The sequence below is a fragment of the Protopterus annectens genome, chromosome 4.part1 (assembly GCF_019279795.1).
Source record: "Protopterus annectens isolate FY-2018-M chromosome 4.part1, PAN1.0, whole genome shotgun sequence".
Lineage (NCBI taxonomy): Eukaryota > Metazoa > Chordata > Ceratodontiformes > Protopteridae > Protopterus > Protopterus annectens.
In genome coordinates, this window is record NC_056734.1 from 196,479,600 (window position 1) to 196,497,403 (window position 17,804).

The 17,804-nt window shown below is 40.5% G+C and overlaps 1 protein-coding gene across 1 annotated transcript in view; it reads left to right on the plus strand.

Moving 5' to 3' along the window:
• Positions 1–17,804, plus strand: part of ANKMY1 (ankyrin repeat and MYND domain containing 1) — a 1,970,922-nt gene that overhangs the window by 443,194 nt on the left and 1,509,924 nt on the right. The window contains exon 5 of the mRNA XM_044070101.1: positions 1–145. This exon is cut by the window's left edge and continues 72 nt beyond it. Within this exon, the coding sequence (XP_043926036.1) occupies positions 1–145 (145 nt within the window). The remainder of the gene's footprint in view (positions 146–17,804) is intronic.

The following is a 17,804-nucleotide window of genomic DNA, read 5'->3' on the forward strand; positions in this document are numbered from 1 at the left end:
AGGGCTCCGTGAGCAAATTTCTGAGCAGCTGATTGAAGAAGCTGCACAAGGGAACTATAAGATCATCAATGAAATCCTACGAAATGGCCTCATTCATGTGGATGTTGCCGATTCATCTGGTTATGGTGCACTCCATGCAGCGGCTGTAAGTCAGTAATTACTTGCATTTAACATCAAAGTGTAAAATGTAGCATCAAAATCAATGAAAAGAGTACAATGTGTAAAAGGTACTGATATTCTTGTGGGGGTCAACATACTTTGCATATGCATGTGGTTTGAGCCCTCATAAACAGAGTATGAATATGTGTTATTCTACTGCACTTTTCTTGCGTTGCAGTTAAAGCTAGCTCTACAAGCATTTTGTTAAGCCATGCCTGCACGACTTTCATAATTCACGGAGAAAGGAACTGATTACAGAATGCAGTGAGGTCAGTTGTTTGAGATAAGGGAAACTTACCCTTTAAAAGTAACAAACTCATGTATATCTGAAAACTACTTTCTTTCTCACAGCTGCTGTGTGAGAAAATGAAAAGCATTTGCCGGACATGAAGAAAATCTATGTAAGGTGGTAATGAAATGTACTCAAAATATTCTGGTTCTAACAGTATGACTTGTGAGAGAATGCACTTTTAATTGTGCACTATCAGAATGAATACGCAGATATAAAGGTATAACATTTCAGAGTTTTGTTACGCAAACTGACTCTGTTTTCAGGACACTTGTGTACATCTGTGCCTGACTGAAGCTCTTTGCCTGACTGTATTGACATGACAGACAGAAGCTTTGCCTGCGTGTCCCTGTCACTCTCAGCTCCAGGTACTGTCTTCCTTGGGGTTACTTACGAATTTTTCATAACAGTATAGCTCAACTAATAAAGTACTGTAACTGCGTTACCTTGTAAGTAATTTATAATAAATTTGTTTCAATTTATCTCTGCTGGTGTCTTGGATGCTCTTCTGCATCTGTTTTCTCTGTGCTGTAGTTAATCACCTTGGTTCAGAACTGTAGAATTGAACCTAGAAACACTGACAGAGAGAATAGGTCAGAAAGCACAGTGCAGGATGGAGAGATTGAAATGTTTATCATTATACATATTTTTGCAGAAAGAAACAGATTGAAAAAAAAGATAAATGATGATAAACTCTTTGCAGATAAAGTCCCAGAATGGTCTGTTTGTTAGAGTGAACTGTTTTATGTAAGAAAATTGATTTATATAAAGTGCTGTTCACGTAAGTGTAGTTAGTATAATGCATGTTGTGCACAGCAGTATAAATTCTTGGCATCCATAGGCTTACCCTTCCAGACTGCTCTACACTGCCATACTCTTTTCTACACTTTTCTTCATGGGCAGTATGAGGCTGATGAAAGTGGAGCTTCTTCTGTTGACAACAGTATAAATAAGTGAAGAGACTGACTGGATTTGGAGATTTTCTGAGGAAACTTCATTGACACAGAAGTGGGAAACGAAAGGTGAATTGCCAATCGGGCATGGGCAAAAGCTTCGGCCCAACAATAGCTTTATAATTATTTTACAATTATGTTGTAAAAGAAGTCTCAACAGAGAGTATTTTAAAGTCAGTCGGTTAATGCTTGTTGTGACTTAACTGAAATAAATATATTGACTCTAAGACAGTGTAATTCTTTTTCTATTCTGGTGCTTGCCAAACACTCTTGACCTCACTAGCAAAAGTTTCAAGTACAATATCAATGCACCCTTTAAAGTGTTCAGACTTTACTAAAGATGTAAATCCATATGACATGTCAAAAGCTTTGGCAGATTTAAAGCTAGATCAAAAAGTGGTTGGTTATGTTTAATAGCATTAAAATACTTGGACCATAAAATAAAATAACTCACAAAGAAAGTCTATGCTAGAAAAAAAAAAACAACAAAATGATTTAGAAAAAAAGCAGAAAAAAATGGACTAGAAGCAGAGAACGAATTCATCTCATTGTTGACAAGAATAATAATTAAAAGCAGACAGACATGTGACAGGAAAAAGGCAAACCTCCCTCCAGAGCTAGAGTGAGCATTAGTATGTAGCCCAGAGTACAATCCAGCCATCTGGTAGGGTGACTGCTCATCATCAGATAATGAAAATAACAAGGATGACTCCTCAGGGGCTCAATTAACAGAATCAAACGTTGTGGTGCAGAGTAAAGGTGTTAGTACAGAAGATGGGATGGGAAGAGTAGAATGAACTTGTGATGGGAGTAGGGACAGGTGTAGCACAGGAAGTAAAGTGGATGTGGGTAAGTATATAAGAAATGCTGATCTAGGCTTGGAGAGGTGACAAGATGGAAATTACATAGATGTCAGAATCAGTAGATGACAATAAGTTTACCTGAAAATACCTCTCAGCAGTTACTTTCTGAATCCCTGGGGTACAGCACCATTAGGCTCCATGTGGAAAGTAAAAGGCTGTACGCAGGACCTAAGCTTCGTTTAATCAGGCCCTGCAGGTGTATATTTGCAACCATTCTAAGATGGGAAAGAGAGAGGTCAAAGAAATATGACAGCTCCAGAAGTAATGATGATGTCTAGTAGTAGGAGCTCTGACTGAAGAAATAGGTGCCAGGGACTAAAATCAGACCAAGCGGTGCACGGTAAGGCCAGAGCTGCCATCTGTGAGAGTAAATGTTGGACACAAGAGACAAATAGAAGAGGGTAAGCAGGTAATAACCTTTTAAACTGGAGAAATGCACAAAAAAATAGAAGTGGGAATACATGAGGGGAGAGAGAAAGGGCCAAGACAAAAGAGGAAAGCAGACACAGGAAGTGGAGGGTTAACCTAGATCCATCAGGCTACTTTGTCCAGTTCAAAAAGGAAGGCCTGCAGACTGAAGTACAATAGAAGCCTGCAAAGGCTTTGGAGGGGAGCAACTAACCATCATATGGGATTTTTGCAAAGGAAAAGCTACTGTATGAAAGATAAGCTGTAGGCTGTTGTCTGTTTTGTTGATGGCCTACTTGTCAAGCATAACCTTGTAGATTTTAAGTTGTCAACAAGGCAGCAAGTACAGATGCCCCATTTTGACTTTCTGGCTTAAAGATGCAAGCTGCAAATCAGGCATAATAAACATTTTATGCAGTGGTGGGCAAACTTCCTTGCACCCTCCACATAAATGCACACTCTGCTTACGTGTTTTATATATATATATATATATATATATATATATATATATATATATATATATATGAACTTCAAAACTGCACTGTTGTGGAGAAAGCCAATATCTATATAAAGATAGTTGTTCCTGCCAATTTGTGAATGTGATTTCAACACATGACTTGCTGGAGATTGAGAGTTGATCATTGTTAAGCTTGAAAATAGTAATTTAGTTATCTGGTTATGCAAGAACTGTTCCTAGTTAGATGGATCACAGTCAGGCTATATCAGATAACACACCATACTAATACGTTTTCAGTTTAGCCATGAAGAGACAAAAGAAATCCCTCTGACTTGGTCAAGAGTTAATGACTCAATCCCTTTTGAGCAGCAGCATGACTTTTTCAACTTAAATCATTATCTGTTAGGGCTGAGATATTTGTTATAATGTCCCTTCAGTAATCCTCTGCCATTCTTCATCTCAGAATATTGATCAGCCTGCTCTGTTGTATTTCATTCAGCCAGTCTACTGATCTTCATATGTGAAGAGCAGTAATTACTCAGAAGTTATGGAACCAGAGGAAATCCTACCCTGAATATTTATTTATTTGTCTTTGTTTACCAAGAAAGTCCGACTGGGTAATACCCATTTTCAGCAGAGTATATGTATATGAAATGTGAGATATATGAAATATAGGAATATGAGGTCCTTGTTCCCTAGTGTCTCAAAGATAACCTTGTTTTGTGGACATCAGAATTCATTCTCTTAAAATATCTTTATTTAGCCATTTCCACCTTCCCTAAGTTCCAATGACTGATATCTTAAGTATGAATTGGAGCACTTATTTTTAATTTTCTTTTGTTTCTTTATTTTTTATTTGATAACCACATACATGAACTGGTCCAGGGATCCTTTTTAGCTACTACACAAGCAAGTCATATATTCCATATTCACCTGTTAGTGAGAAGATATTTAACATTATTAAGAATTATTGGTCATTACTAAGGAGAGATGACTTTTTAAACAACGGCTTCAGTTTGTTACAAAAGTTCATAGGTTCATAGGTTTATAGGTAGGTACTAGGCTAGCGAACCTAGGGCCTATACAAGCCCAGCCAAAAAGGTACCCTGGCTTCTGCCACCCATGAAAATTATTTTCCTGTGCCACTGTCGAGCAGAGCCACAGAAGTGGTCCCTGGGGTGAATTTCCTATTTCCCATCCAATCATCAAGATTTTTCTTGAACAGTGCTAATGAGGAGCTTTGTTTGATATAGATAGGTAGTTTATTCCAGAGTATGGGATGTCTCTGGAACAGGAATCTATCCCTCCCATGAAAATTATTTTCCTGTGCCACTGTCGAGCAGAGCCACAGAAGTGGTCCCTGGGGTGAATTTCCTATTTCCCATCCAATCATCAAGATTTTTCTTGAACAGTGCTAATGAGGAGCTTTGTTTGATATAGATAGGTAGTTTATTCCAGAGTATGGGATGTCTCTGGAACAGGAATCTATCCCTCCGGCATGTTTTGTTTATTGTGGTGACAAGGTTTAGGTCCCTAGAGCGTGTAGCTCAGAGGGATTGGGATTTCTTTAAGTGGAGCATGTCCAACAGCTCTGGGTTTGACATAGCTTTGTATGTTAGGCAGAGATCACCTCTGAGTAGGTGATATGCGACGAAGTAAAGATGGAGTTTTTTGAGATGGTCTGCGTAGGGCATTTGTTTGAGGCCAGTAATCCTCTTTGTGAGGTATTTCTGCAGCCTTTCCAGTTGTTGTAGATGTCTTGTGAGGTACTTACCAAAAGGGACGTTGTACTCTATAATGGGTCTAATGAGTGATGAGTAGAGTGGAACAATGAGCTCTTTTTTTCTGGATGAGAAGCCTTTTGTGATGAGGTGTGCCACGTAGAAGGATTTCTTGACTACTGTGGCGATGTGATTATCAAAGGAGAGACTACTGTCCACCTGTGTCCCAAGGTCTCTTATCACACTTTCGTTGTTCAGTATACTATTGCCTATGCTGTAGTTCATGGGTAGAGAGTTTTTACCAAAGGGGGTGACAATGCACTTTTTGGCATTGAGCTTGAGGCCATGGCTTTGACATCAGGCATCTGTCTCAGTGAGTCCCTTTTGTAGGATGTCCACATTGTTAGGAGTTTCGATTATGGCTCCCAGTTTGCAGTCGTCTGTAAACTTTGTTAGCCAAAGACTTTCTGTGTTAGCCTGTACTTCACAGAAGTAGATACCAAACAGGAGAGGACCCAGGACTGAAACATGTGGTACTCCACTTGTCACTGTTCTGAAGTCGGATTTGGAGTCTGCTACTTTCACAGTGTGGGTTCTGTCAGTGAGCCAGTTGCCAACCCATGTTGTGATATAGGGATTTATACCTAGTTTAGTGAGTTTATCTATAATTCCAGAGTGGGGGATGGTGTCAAAAGCCTTGGCAAGATCTAGATAAGCCTTACCCTCGTCTACGGCTTTGGTGACTGCTTCAAAGAAGTCTGTCAGGTTTAGGAGACATGATCTGCCTTTTACAAACCCGAACTGGGTGGGGTCCAGAGTTTGGAGATTACCAATGTCTTTGTTTATAAGTTCCATGATGATACATTCCATGGCCTTGCAGACCAGGTTCATCAGGCTAATGGGGTGGTAGTTCTTGGGGTCCATGGTGGCTCCCCCCTTGTGGAGTTGGATAACTGTCACTGTGCGCCATTCAGCGAGCACAAAGCCTGAGGTGAGGCTATGATTGAACATGGTACTTAGGTGGGGTGCCAGTTTATTCTGTAGTTGGTGTAGAATGTAGCCTGGGATGTTGTCTGGTCCCATGGATGCTGTGTTCTTGGCTTTGGAGAGTGTGGTTTTTACCTGTGCAGCCATGATTACATGAACTTTGCATTCTTCCGGTATAGAGATGGGCCCTTTAGGGGGTGAGAGGGGGGTAAAGTTAGCACTGAACCTATCTGCCAGGATGTTGGCAATATCAGTTGGGTCTGTATATTTAGTGCCATTGTGCTGCAACTCAGAGCAGATCTGAGTGTTGCCATTGAGATTCTTGACATAGCTATAGAATGCTTTGTGGTCGTCTTTAGAATCAGTGGCAATTTAGTTTACGTAACTAGCTTTGGAGTATTTTATCAGGGATCGCAGCTTCTTACTGAGGCTGACCAGGGAGCTTCTGTACTCATGGGATTTTACTCTCTTTTGCACCAGTTTCTTCCTTCTGTTGTACAGTTTGTTTATGGCAGGGGACCACCAGATTGGCTTCCTTTTTTTGGAGGATAGCATCTTGGTTCTGTTTGGGATAGCACGATCCATGCACTCGTGTAAGTGCTTATAAAGTGCAATTGTGTAGGATTCAGTAGTCGTAACTGTATTGTCCATCTGTATGGGTGTCACAAAGTTCACCACTTCTGTCTTAAGAAGCATGAAGTTGGCTTTGGAGAAATGTTTTACCGTGGTTTTCTTAATGGGGGGTGGAGGCAGAATGTGGATATCTAGGGTGATTAGCTTATGGTCGGATTGGACCAATGAGGCGTTGACTTCAGGTGTGGAACACCGGTCACTCATGTTGGTAATGACTAGATTTAGGATATTGTTGCCCATAGTGGGGGTGTGGATAAATTGATCCAGGGCATTGGAGTTTATGAATTCCAGAAAGCGTTGAGCGAAGGAGTTGGTACATGAGTAGTTTTCCCAGTTAATGGAGGGGTAGTTGAAATCGCCCATTATTAGGGTGTTTGGTTGAACCCTAATATTTTCCATTACCTCAAAAAAGAGGAGGGGGATCCTGGGGCATGGTGGGGGATCTGTAGCAAGCTACAATTTGGATTGCAGTTTTGCCCAGAGTTAGTTGCACTTGGATAACCTCGGATGAATTATGCTGAGCAACTAGCCTGAAGGTGTGGATTTCCTTAATGAATATGGACACACCTCCGCCTTTGGTGTTCCGGTCCAGGTTACATGGCCAAAAAGTGTGGTATGAGTTATAGCCTGGTAGTGCAGGGGTGCTCTCTGGAGCCTTGAACCACGTCTCAGTCACTGCACAGATATCAATGTTTTCCATTTTAAGGAGTGCCTCAAGTGAGTGCATTTTGAGATTTAGACTTCTAGCATTGAGTAGCATCACCCTCAGTTTTTGCTTGCCTGTTCCTGTTGCGGTGGTGAATTTGTCATTTGAACCTTGCCTATAAAAGGCACTATAGGGTGGCAAGAACCTTAGCTCAGTATCCAGAATCCCAGGGGTGACAGGTGCAGGCCATCTCTGGCAAAGCAATGTGGTCTGTCAACCATGTCATCTCAGACAGACAGATACTGGATCCCTTTAGAATGACACCAGAAGCTTAGCCAATTGTTGAAGTCATTTGTTTTGTCCTTGTACTGCGGTATCATTCTGGGTGATGGCAGAATGCTACTCAGGGCTAGGATCATACCTGCCTGGGCTACAAGATCGGAGAGCTCTTCCATGTCTCTTTTCATGTAGTCTGGGGAGGTACATCTCAGGTCATTCACACCAACATGGACAACGACAGAGTCATATTTGTACTTGTTGTGGAGTGACCTGAGTGCGTGGGTTATGTGGTGGATTCTGGCACCCGACAGGCAGCTGACAGTAACCTTCTCCTTGCTTAGCCTGGTGAGTGGGACATCAGTGTGCCTGACTATAGAGTCACCTATGACTAGTATGTTGGGTACGTTGTTTTGCCTTATTGGCTGTGGTTGAGTGGCACACTGAGTCTGCGGTCTATGTGTCATTTGGGTTTTGTTGGAGGGTGGAGGTTGCCTGCATTTCTGCTTTGGAGGTCTCTGTTGCTTGAGCAGATTATTATTGAGAGCCTCAACGAATGTTTTTGTGTTTCTATGTGTGGATTTTGGTGGTGTAGATTTATAGAGACTATGTGATGAGTGTGGTGTGGTGCAAGTGTTTACCTTCTTCTCTTGACTGTCAAGTTCAGTCTTGGTTGGAGAGAGCTTTACTTCCAGTTTGGCTAGATAAGTGCATCTCTCACAGGTTGTAGTGTTGGGTGGTAGGAGGAGAGGGTTATCTGTGTACACGAGGCAATTTCTACATTGCCCCAAGATGCCCAGATTCATCAGAAAGACAGGATAGAACACTGGGAGCTGACCCTTGGACATGCCTGAATTAAAAAATATTTTCCTCTAGATAAGTGAGGAAAGTGAGTACAAGAGCTATTTTTCTCTAAGCAAGTGAGGAAAGTAAGTACAAAAACTGTTTTCCTCTACGTAATGAGGAAGGTTGAGTGCTGTAGTAATTAGTAGCTTATTTAATGCTTACAACAAGTTCTGAACAAGTGCTGATCACGAATAAGCAAATTTAAGTGCTAAAACTAAGAATCTTTATCTGGACTAAACTAGTTACAGGAAAGGGGGGAAACAAGTGCAAATGCGGGCTTTTAAATCAGAAAGTTGAGAGAGATGGAAAAACTGCCCAAACGGCCAGTAACTACAATTTCTGGGCCAGAACCACTCCTTATGTGGTAGATAGGTTACCTAGTGCTTACCACTCCCACTGATAAGCTAGAAGGCTTCCCTGCAACACAGAAATCTTGGGGGGGTCAGAATCTTTCATACAATCCTGGATACAGCAAATCTGAATTACACTAGTTACAGGAAAGGTAGGAAACAGGCTTAGATTTTTTTTTAATACAGAAAAGTTGCTAATACAGCAGTAAAAACAATTCAAATGCAGTGCAAGCTAGCACACTTGAGTATGAGCAATGTTAGACCAAACAGTTTAAAAAAAATGCAGTTAAATTACAAATGACTAAAAACAGGTGCAGAAGGAGTCTATTAGGTAGAATGAGGCAAAGAGATGGGACTGGGGAGAGTATCCCAGATCAAATCTACAGTGGGGCGGGTAACTGCAAAAGCCTCCAAATTTAAACAACAAAACAGGAATAGGGAGAGTGTGTAGGGGAAAAACAACAACTTCAGCAGAGATCTGAAAAACTATACAGTGAAGCAAAAATTACAGTGCACAACTCTGAAGTCAGCCAGCAATGATATAAAATTAGTCAAGCAACAATTAACAGTACACAACTCTGACGTGCCAGAAAAATATACTTAGCTCTGTATATCTCCAGATAGTTTGAAGAGCACTCTGTCAGGACACAGGAAGGCTCCAGCAATGATATGCTAATAAGTTAATTTTAAAAAGGTAAAACTATAGGTGACATGTTAGTACATAATCATATTATAAGGCTTAAAGAAAATAGGTCATTTACAGTTATACCACAGAAGGGTACTTTCTCCTGTGGATCTTGAAATGCTTGTAAATATGTAACAAATACTTTTTCCTTAATAAATAGGATCAAGATTGATGTTAAAAGTAGGTATAGCTGTCATAGTGAAGCTGTTTTTTAGTTTGTATAATATATATTACATTGGGGAGACAGTATGTTTAAGAAGAGATTTCAAAGAACTTATTAGGGACAGTAGTGGATTATAATAGGGGTGTTCTGGGTGGCTGCCTGGGGCCCATACCTGCAGGTGGGCCCATCGGTACAGAATAATAAATTATCTTAATTTTGTAACTAACATGAAAACAACACAACAGGCAGTGTAGTGCAATGGCTACTTAAGGAGTGAAAGCAACTTATTTTTCTCTATGGACAGTGCAGTGCTACCACTTTGCACTACCATTTTAACTTGTTCATCAAAAATGCAACTATAGAAAGTTAGCATAATTAATGTAATACAATATTATGTTCTCTACAGTACGCTTAAAAGCAAAACACCTTTTAATTGTAACATCCTTTATAGGCACGATCTGCATGACTCAACAAAAATAAGTCTGCAGTGTGACTTCACATTTACTTGCCCATATCACTGTCTCTTCTAGCTGAACAAATTCCCCTTTCCATTAGCATGAGAACGGTTCCAGTCATCCTTCTAGCATCCTGCTACGTAAAACGAAGGTTTCTGTCCTTTTAATGCAAAATACATTTTTTAAATAACATGAGCGAATTGAGTCTACTTTTGTAGTGGCTTCTTGTCCAGTGATCAGCTACTTAATTTTTAATTAATCAACCCACCTGTTCACTCACTACTATGTCAAGTCCGGTATGCTTTCTTTTTTTTTTTTTTTTTTTTGGGTATACAGCACATGACCAATGAGACAGCAGCAGGGACAAAGAGGAGAGCCATGTGAGAGTTTGTACATTTCAGAGAATGAGCATTGAGTGAAAAGTAACAGAGAAGTTAGTCACTGGAGTCGATTCCATTGTTTCATGTTTCTTTTATAAGAAACAAATTGGCTTATGGCTAGGATGGAGTGTGTGGTCTAAGAAAAGTTAGTCTCTAGTCAGCTCTGTACCTTTCGGTTACCCCTGATTTCTGCCTTACATGTTTTCCCATGTCCTCATAAAATTTTTCATTTTTTGGTAAAGTACTGTGGAGTGTACTCAGTCAAGAATGCCAAACATTAGTACTTTATACTTTTTCTAGGTTCATAGGTTCATAGCAGGTTACTAGGGTCAATGAGGCTTCACGTGAACTGGACGTTTATTCCAGAGTAGAGGCAATCTCTGGGAGGTGTAGCTGTCTCTCCAGCATGTTCTGTTAATGTCACAGGCTAGGTTAAGATCCCTTGAGTAAGTGACTCTTGTGCCATTTGACTTGAGGATGTGCAGGATATCCATTAGGGCAGGGTCAGGGACTACCCTCTAGGTCAGGCACAAGTCACCTCTTAGCAGCCTATACGATACAGAGTATAGTGACTGAGCTTTCAAAATATCCATGTAAGTCATGGTTTGGAGGCCTTGCATTTTCTTGGTGAGAAACCTCTGTGATCTGTCCAGCTGCTGCAAGTGTCTGGTGAGGTACATACAGAAGGGAGCATTGTACTCTATTAATGGTCTGATGAAGGTCGATTACAGTGGAGTTCTAACATCCATAGACCTGGATGCAATGCCCTTACTTATGAGATGAGCAACATAGAAAGCTTTCCTTACCACTGTGGAAACTTGGTGGTCGCAGTTCAGATTGCCATCTACCTGTGTTCCCAAATCTCACACCACTAGGTTTGAACTTGGGGGGGGGGGGGGTGCTGTCAATATTGTAATTGGCACTAAATTCTGTTTTGCCAAAGGGGATAATAATGCACTTTGTTTGCATTTAGTTTTAGACTGTGGCTTTGGCACTTTTCTGTGTTAGCCCCTGTTGTATTATGTTAACATTGTTGGGACTCATTGACTGCACCCAATTTGCAATCATCAGTGAACTTGGTAAGCCAAAGAACGTCTACTTTAGCCTGGACTTCCGAGAAGTAGATTCCAAACAGTAAAAGGCCACTGGTGACTGGTCTACCGGTAGAGGTAGAGTCACCAACTGTGACAGTATGTGTTCTGTTGGTGAGCCATTTGGCTATCCATCTATTGATGCAAAGGTTAATCCCTATTTTTTGTTAATTTCTCCAGATCTTTTGAGTTTCTAATACCATGACAGGAATGGACCCAATTCCTAAGTCAAAGTATGATTAAAGTTCATGAAATTAGTATTGTTTCAATCTTTGATGTCAGCCAGAAGTGCTCTTTGCAGCACCCCCAATGTGCCCAGTAATGACTCCTTCTGCAATTCTTATGGAGTTACATGTATTGGTAATATATTTAAATATGACTGTAGATTCTTTTTTATAAGACCCTTTGCTCCTTCTACCACTGGAACTGTCTGGGTATCTTTCCTCCATATTGCTGTCATTTCTATCTACAAATCTTGATATTTTATGACTTTATGTCTCTCTGTACAGAAAACACTGTAGTCACTGGTTGTAACGATTTCAATGATGAATGCTACTTTTGTCTTCTTTTCATGGAACACTATATCTGGTTTTCTCAAATCTGTCTTTTGAACTGTTGGTAATGGGTGATCCCATGTGATGTAGACTTCATCATTTTCTACGATGCTTTGTGGCTTATGTTTCCAGTGTTTTTCAGCTGCCTCAGTATTATAATGTTTGCACAATCCCCAGTGCAGCAGTCTTGGCACATTACTATACCTTTCAGTATACAGCCTTTCTGATATTAGTATATTACAACCAGCAACAAGGTGTGTGACTCTTTCCAATTCTGTTTTACAAAACCTACATTTGTCTATTTCTCCCACATGTTCAATGAATTTTGTAAACAAACATGTATGTAGCCCACATCCCCAGCTGGGAGGGTTTCCCAATGATACCTGTGTAGGAGATTGTGTCAGAAGCCTTGGCTATATCAAGATAGGCAGTATGCACTATCTTACCTTCATCCAGGGTTTTGTTGACTTTCTTGAAGAAGTTTACTAGGTTTAATAAGCATGATCTACCCTTAACAAAACCAAACTGGGTTGGGTCTAGAGTTTGAAGGTCACCTATGTCCTTGTTGATAAGGTCCATGATGATTCTTTCCATTGCCTTGCAGATGAGTCTGATTAGACTCATGGGTCTATAGTTCCCAGGGTCGGTTGTTGGCCCCCCTTTGTGCAAGAGGATTACTGTTCCTGTTCTCCACTCTGCTGGAACAAAGCCATTTCTCAGGCTATAGTTACAGAGAATGCCAAGTGGGTCCGCTAGGTCCTGTTTTAGATTGCTTAATAAGCAACCTGGGAAGTTATCTGATCCTATTGGGGCCGTGTTTTTGACCTTGGTGAGTGCAGATATGACCGGATCTCTAGGAAAATAAGGTAGAGGACTCGTGTCAAGTATGCTTTGAGATATGGCTGTTGTGGGCAGGGGGGTGAAGTTTGTGCTAAATCTGTCAGCTAGCAGCTTGGCAATTTCCTCCGGTATCGTGTGAGTGGTACCATCTACTACCAGTTTGGCACGTAGCTGGGCATTCCTTTTAAATTGCAGACATAGTTAAATAATGCCTTATGATTATCCTTAGCTAGGGATGCTATTTTACCTTCATAATTAGATTTAGAAGACTTTACAAGATTTCCAATATTTCTGATTTGCTTGTTCAAGCTGTAGAGGGAATTCTCCCTCTGCTGAGTCAGTTCCCTCTTGATCTTAGACATTGTTTTTTTCCTTTTGTTATATAATCTGTTTATACTTGAGGTCTGCTAGGATGGCTTGTTTTTCTCGGGAGAACCTGGTTTTAATCCGGTCAGGCACAGCTGAGTCTATACAGTTGCTTAAGTGTTTATCCAGGACATTTGTGTCACCTCTGCATAGGAGTCATTATTGTCTGTGATTGTGGAAGGTATAAAACTTTTTATACCATCGCTTAATAGGCTGTAGTTTGCTTTGGAAAAGTTTTTTAGTTTTTTTGCTCATGTGGTGGTGACAAATTCAGTAGTTACTTTGAACAGGACTGATTTATGGGCTGACCTTACCAGGGAGGGCATCACACAGAGGGGACTGCAGTGACCCACCTATGTTGGTGAGTACTATGTCTAGGACATTTGAGCCCCTTGTGGGGGTTCAGACTATCTGTTCCAGAGCATTTGTATTGACAAAGTCCAGGAACCTCTGGATGAGCATATTCGTACTGATGTATGTCACCCTCTCGATGGAAATTTAGTTGAAATCACCCATGACTAAGGTGTTGGGCTGTATAGCAAGTGACTCCAGTAAGTCCAGGTAGGTGATGTGCTTTTCTTGGTTCATGGTGGGGGACCTATAGCTAACAATGATGTGGTAGGGTATTTTGCCTATAGTTAATTGGACATGGAGTAGTTTGAGAGAGTCATACTGTTTGACCAGTCTTGAGGTGTACTTGGCTTTAATGTAGATAGATACACTTCCACCTTTGAATCTTTTACTCTCATTTTGAGATATGAACATGTGGAAGGCATTGTAGCCTTGCACAGCCAGGGTGCTATCCACAGCCTTGAACCATGTCTCAGTGACTGCACAGATGTCAGCATCTTCCAAGGTATGGAGTATTTACAGGGAGTGCAGTTTCATGTTTAGACTCTTAGCATTAAGCAGCAGAACCTTGAGTTTGTCTTGAGTAGATTTTGTTACATCAGAAATGTTGTTTTGATATTGCTTAAAAAAGGCACAATGGGGGAGGTAAGCATCTTTGCCAGTATACAAACATCTAGAGAAGACAGGTTCAGACCATCTCTGGCAAAGCAGCATGGCTTGTTGACCATGTCTTCCCAGGCTGACAGATACTGGATCCCCCTGGACTGACACCACAAGTTAAGTCAGTTGTTGAAGTCAATCAGTTTTTGTTTATATTGTGGCGGTACAATGCTGCTTAGGGCTAGAGTCATACCTGTCTGGGACACATAATCTGAGAGTTCAGTCATGGCTCTCTTCATATAGTCCAGAGAAGTACATCTGAAGTCATTCACCCCAACATGGACTATGGGAGAGTCATAACGGTACTTTTTGTTAAGTGACTTGAGTGCATGTGGGATTTGATGGATCCTGGCACCTGACAGGCATCTGACTGTGACCTTCTCCTTGTCCAGCCTGATGAGGGGACATCTGTGTGTCTCATTATGGAGTCAACTATGACCAAGGCAGTAGGTCTTGAGGTGTGTTTTGCTTTTGCCTTAGGGGTTTATTTTCTGAGACACTGGTGTATGTGTTATTATGTGTAGTGGTTTCTATTTGCATAGCAGTGTGTGTGCAAGAGGTTAATGTTTTGGAGGTTTCTGATATTTTGATAGGCTTCTAGTGTGCACCTCCTCATATGTGGGTTTATGTGTCATGACCTCATTTTGTGTGAGAGATGAAGTGTGTGTGTGCTGACAACCTGTTTGATTTCTAGTTTTTTGTTACAGGAGAGAGAATTGATTCTAATTTCATAGTGCAATTACATCTCTTACATAGGGTACCTGTTTGTTTTAGGAGTAAGTGGTTGTCAGTATATGAGGCAATTACTACATTGCCTCAGGATACCCATGTCAATCAAACTGGCTGGTGAAATGATGGGAAACTGCCTGTCCATTATAGCAGGTTTTTACTGTGTGTACTATTAGAGAAGGGACTGGGCTGGTTTGACTAGCTTTTGTGCTAGGACTAACAATGATGCTTGTTCTATTGAAGGCTGTGGATGATAAGTGTGGCAACGCTGCTCAGTGTGCCTGTAGTGCAGTAGGAAAGCTTGGAAGGGTTCCACTGACAGATGTATAGGGAACATTTGAGTTTCAAGGTGTTTGTGTCAAGGTAAGGCACCCCAACCCCTGTTGTATGGTGTGCTGCAACGTGAAGCTTAAATAAAAGCAGAATCAGATACTTTTTAGCTAATCTGCCAACAGGAAGGCACACAATGAACCTTCCTCCAGAAATCCTCAGCTCAGACAAGGCTGGATCCACACACTTTTGCAACAAGGGTGCAGGGGAGACCTTCTTATTGCAAGATGGCTGGTTTAGTGCTCATCTGTATCAATAACAGGCTAGATTCAGCAGGTCTGAATCTAGTCTATGCTATCTAGGTATCAGAACAGTGCAAATCAAGTGCAGAGAAGTGCAAAAAAATATTTAGAGCCCTTTTGTGTGTTTCCCAGCTCAGATAGACCAGGTAAACACCTACTGCCACCAGATGAACAATTCCAGTCCTCCCAATGCAAAAGCATAGCAAAGGAGTGTCCGGAGTGAAAGGCTACCACAAGCAAACTTAAAGATATACATACAGCAGTGTACTTTAAACAGCTTATAAAAGTGTGGTTATTCAATAAAAGTACTTTGCTTTGAATAAATGAGCCAAGAGCCACTCATTTGTACAGAATTTATAAAGGCACTAAAAACACAATAAGCCCTCCAGCCAATAAAACTACATTCAGAAATCTCAAGTGTTTCCTCAACCTCAGCAGACCAGGCTACCTCCAATGCACTAGATGGAAAATTCATGGACCTCTTTTGTGTAAAAACAATTGTTTGCTAGAGTGTAAAAATACATTACTTTATCCAACATCTAGCTAGATCAAGTGGCAGAGACAATTGCAGGCAAAATGCACCTTTTCAATATAAACACAAGGGAAAGGCAAATAAATAACTTAGGATATCAACAGAAGTATAGAAAGGAAAGGGAAATAAATAATTCAGGATATCAACAGCAGTGTAAAAAGGGAGGAGCTTATTAAGCTCAAATTACATTGGGGTGGACAGCTTAAAATCACTAGGTTTTAAAAGCAAATCAACAAACCTGAGGGTGGGAAACATCAGCAGTGCTTTAGTTTATGCAGGCTTTAAATCTTTTCAGATAAATTTAAGTATTACTCGAGAGACAATTTAACCACTAAAAAAAATGTGAAGTGAGCAGCCTAGATAGTTTGCATCCACCTCTCACGTAGAACAAAAATACCAGGCCTAGCAGATTTCTTAAAACAGAAAACAAAATGGAGCGGGTATCGGGAATCAGCTCTAAAAGGTCACAGACAAAAATATATAGATGTTCTCACCCAGCAGGGAATCACCAGAGGAAAGGATGGTGGTCCGGTTTTCTGCCTGCACTATCAAAAAGGGGCATGCACCCAGGAAATGGAGACATGGGTTTGATGGTCCCAAGCCAATGATTGTAACCCTGTTTGCTTATGTGTGAGGAGGACAGTTTTACACAGACATGAGAACAGGAGTCCTTTGCAGTTATGTAGGCACTCTTGTTAGCCACCAGATGGTAGGGTAGGGCTAAATTAGAAACAACCCAACTGTCTGAATGAATGAGGGTTTCAGGCTGTGCCCTACACAGATATGTAAAAGTGGCAGTAATGAGGGCTGAATGTGAAAGACAATTAATGGAAAAATTCATCCTCCCCAGCAGATCCATTAGGCTGCTAGTTGGACAAATGGAGCACTTAACAACCTTCATGTCTACCTAAATGACAGCTCCCTCTAGTAAACTGTTGCCCAAGTTGGTGACCACATTGCCACTGATAGGAAATGAATGGGCTATGACGTATGGGTGAGCTGATGGTCAGCAAGTGCAAAAGCAGGAAACACGTATATAAAAACATTTAAGGACTAAGCTTACAATCCTTGTAATAGACTGAAGTTGTGAATGTGGTTATTTATATTTAGCCTGAGACTGCTCTACCAAGGAGTATTCCTCTTAATTATAGGTAGAGCGATCTCAGAGTTTAGTGTATATGTATATATCTGTATATATATATATATATATATATATATATATATATGTAATGTATATATATATATATATATATATATACACACACACACACACACACACACACACACACACACGTAAATATACGTGTGTGTGTGTGTATATGACAGAATAACTTTTCCTCAACCGCAAACATCATTGAACTTGACAACATTGACTGCCACTCATCGACTCCAAAACACATTCATACAGAAAGGATCGAAAAATGCATAAAACATATCTGATGTTGTCGATTTTCATTCATTCCTCAACAATTTGGTTAGTTTCCGACTCTACCATTATTTTATCTTGTGGCCACTAAAAAACTCTCAAGTTCCTCTCTTACCTTTAATGCACTATCCCCTAACATACCTCAAGTTTCATTTGCCACTTTCACATTTGGACATGGTCGCTGGGAGCTGCCAAGCTTGTAGTTGTTTTTTAGGAGATAAGTCAAACTTTTTCCTTTTACTTGTGTCATTAATAATTTTAGTTTTTTGCTATTTCTTGTATTTATACCTCCCTTTCCTACACTGCTTCTGTATTTTTCCTTACCATAGTTGGTAAGTTCTTTCCTTTCCCCTTACTTACTTACACTTTACGTGTATCCTGAAATACCATTGTTGGTATTATTCTATCTTTG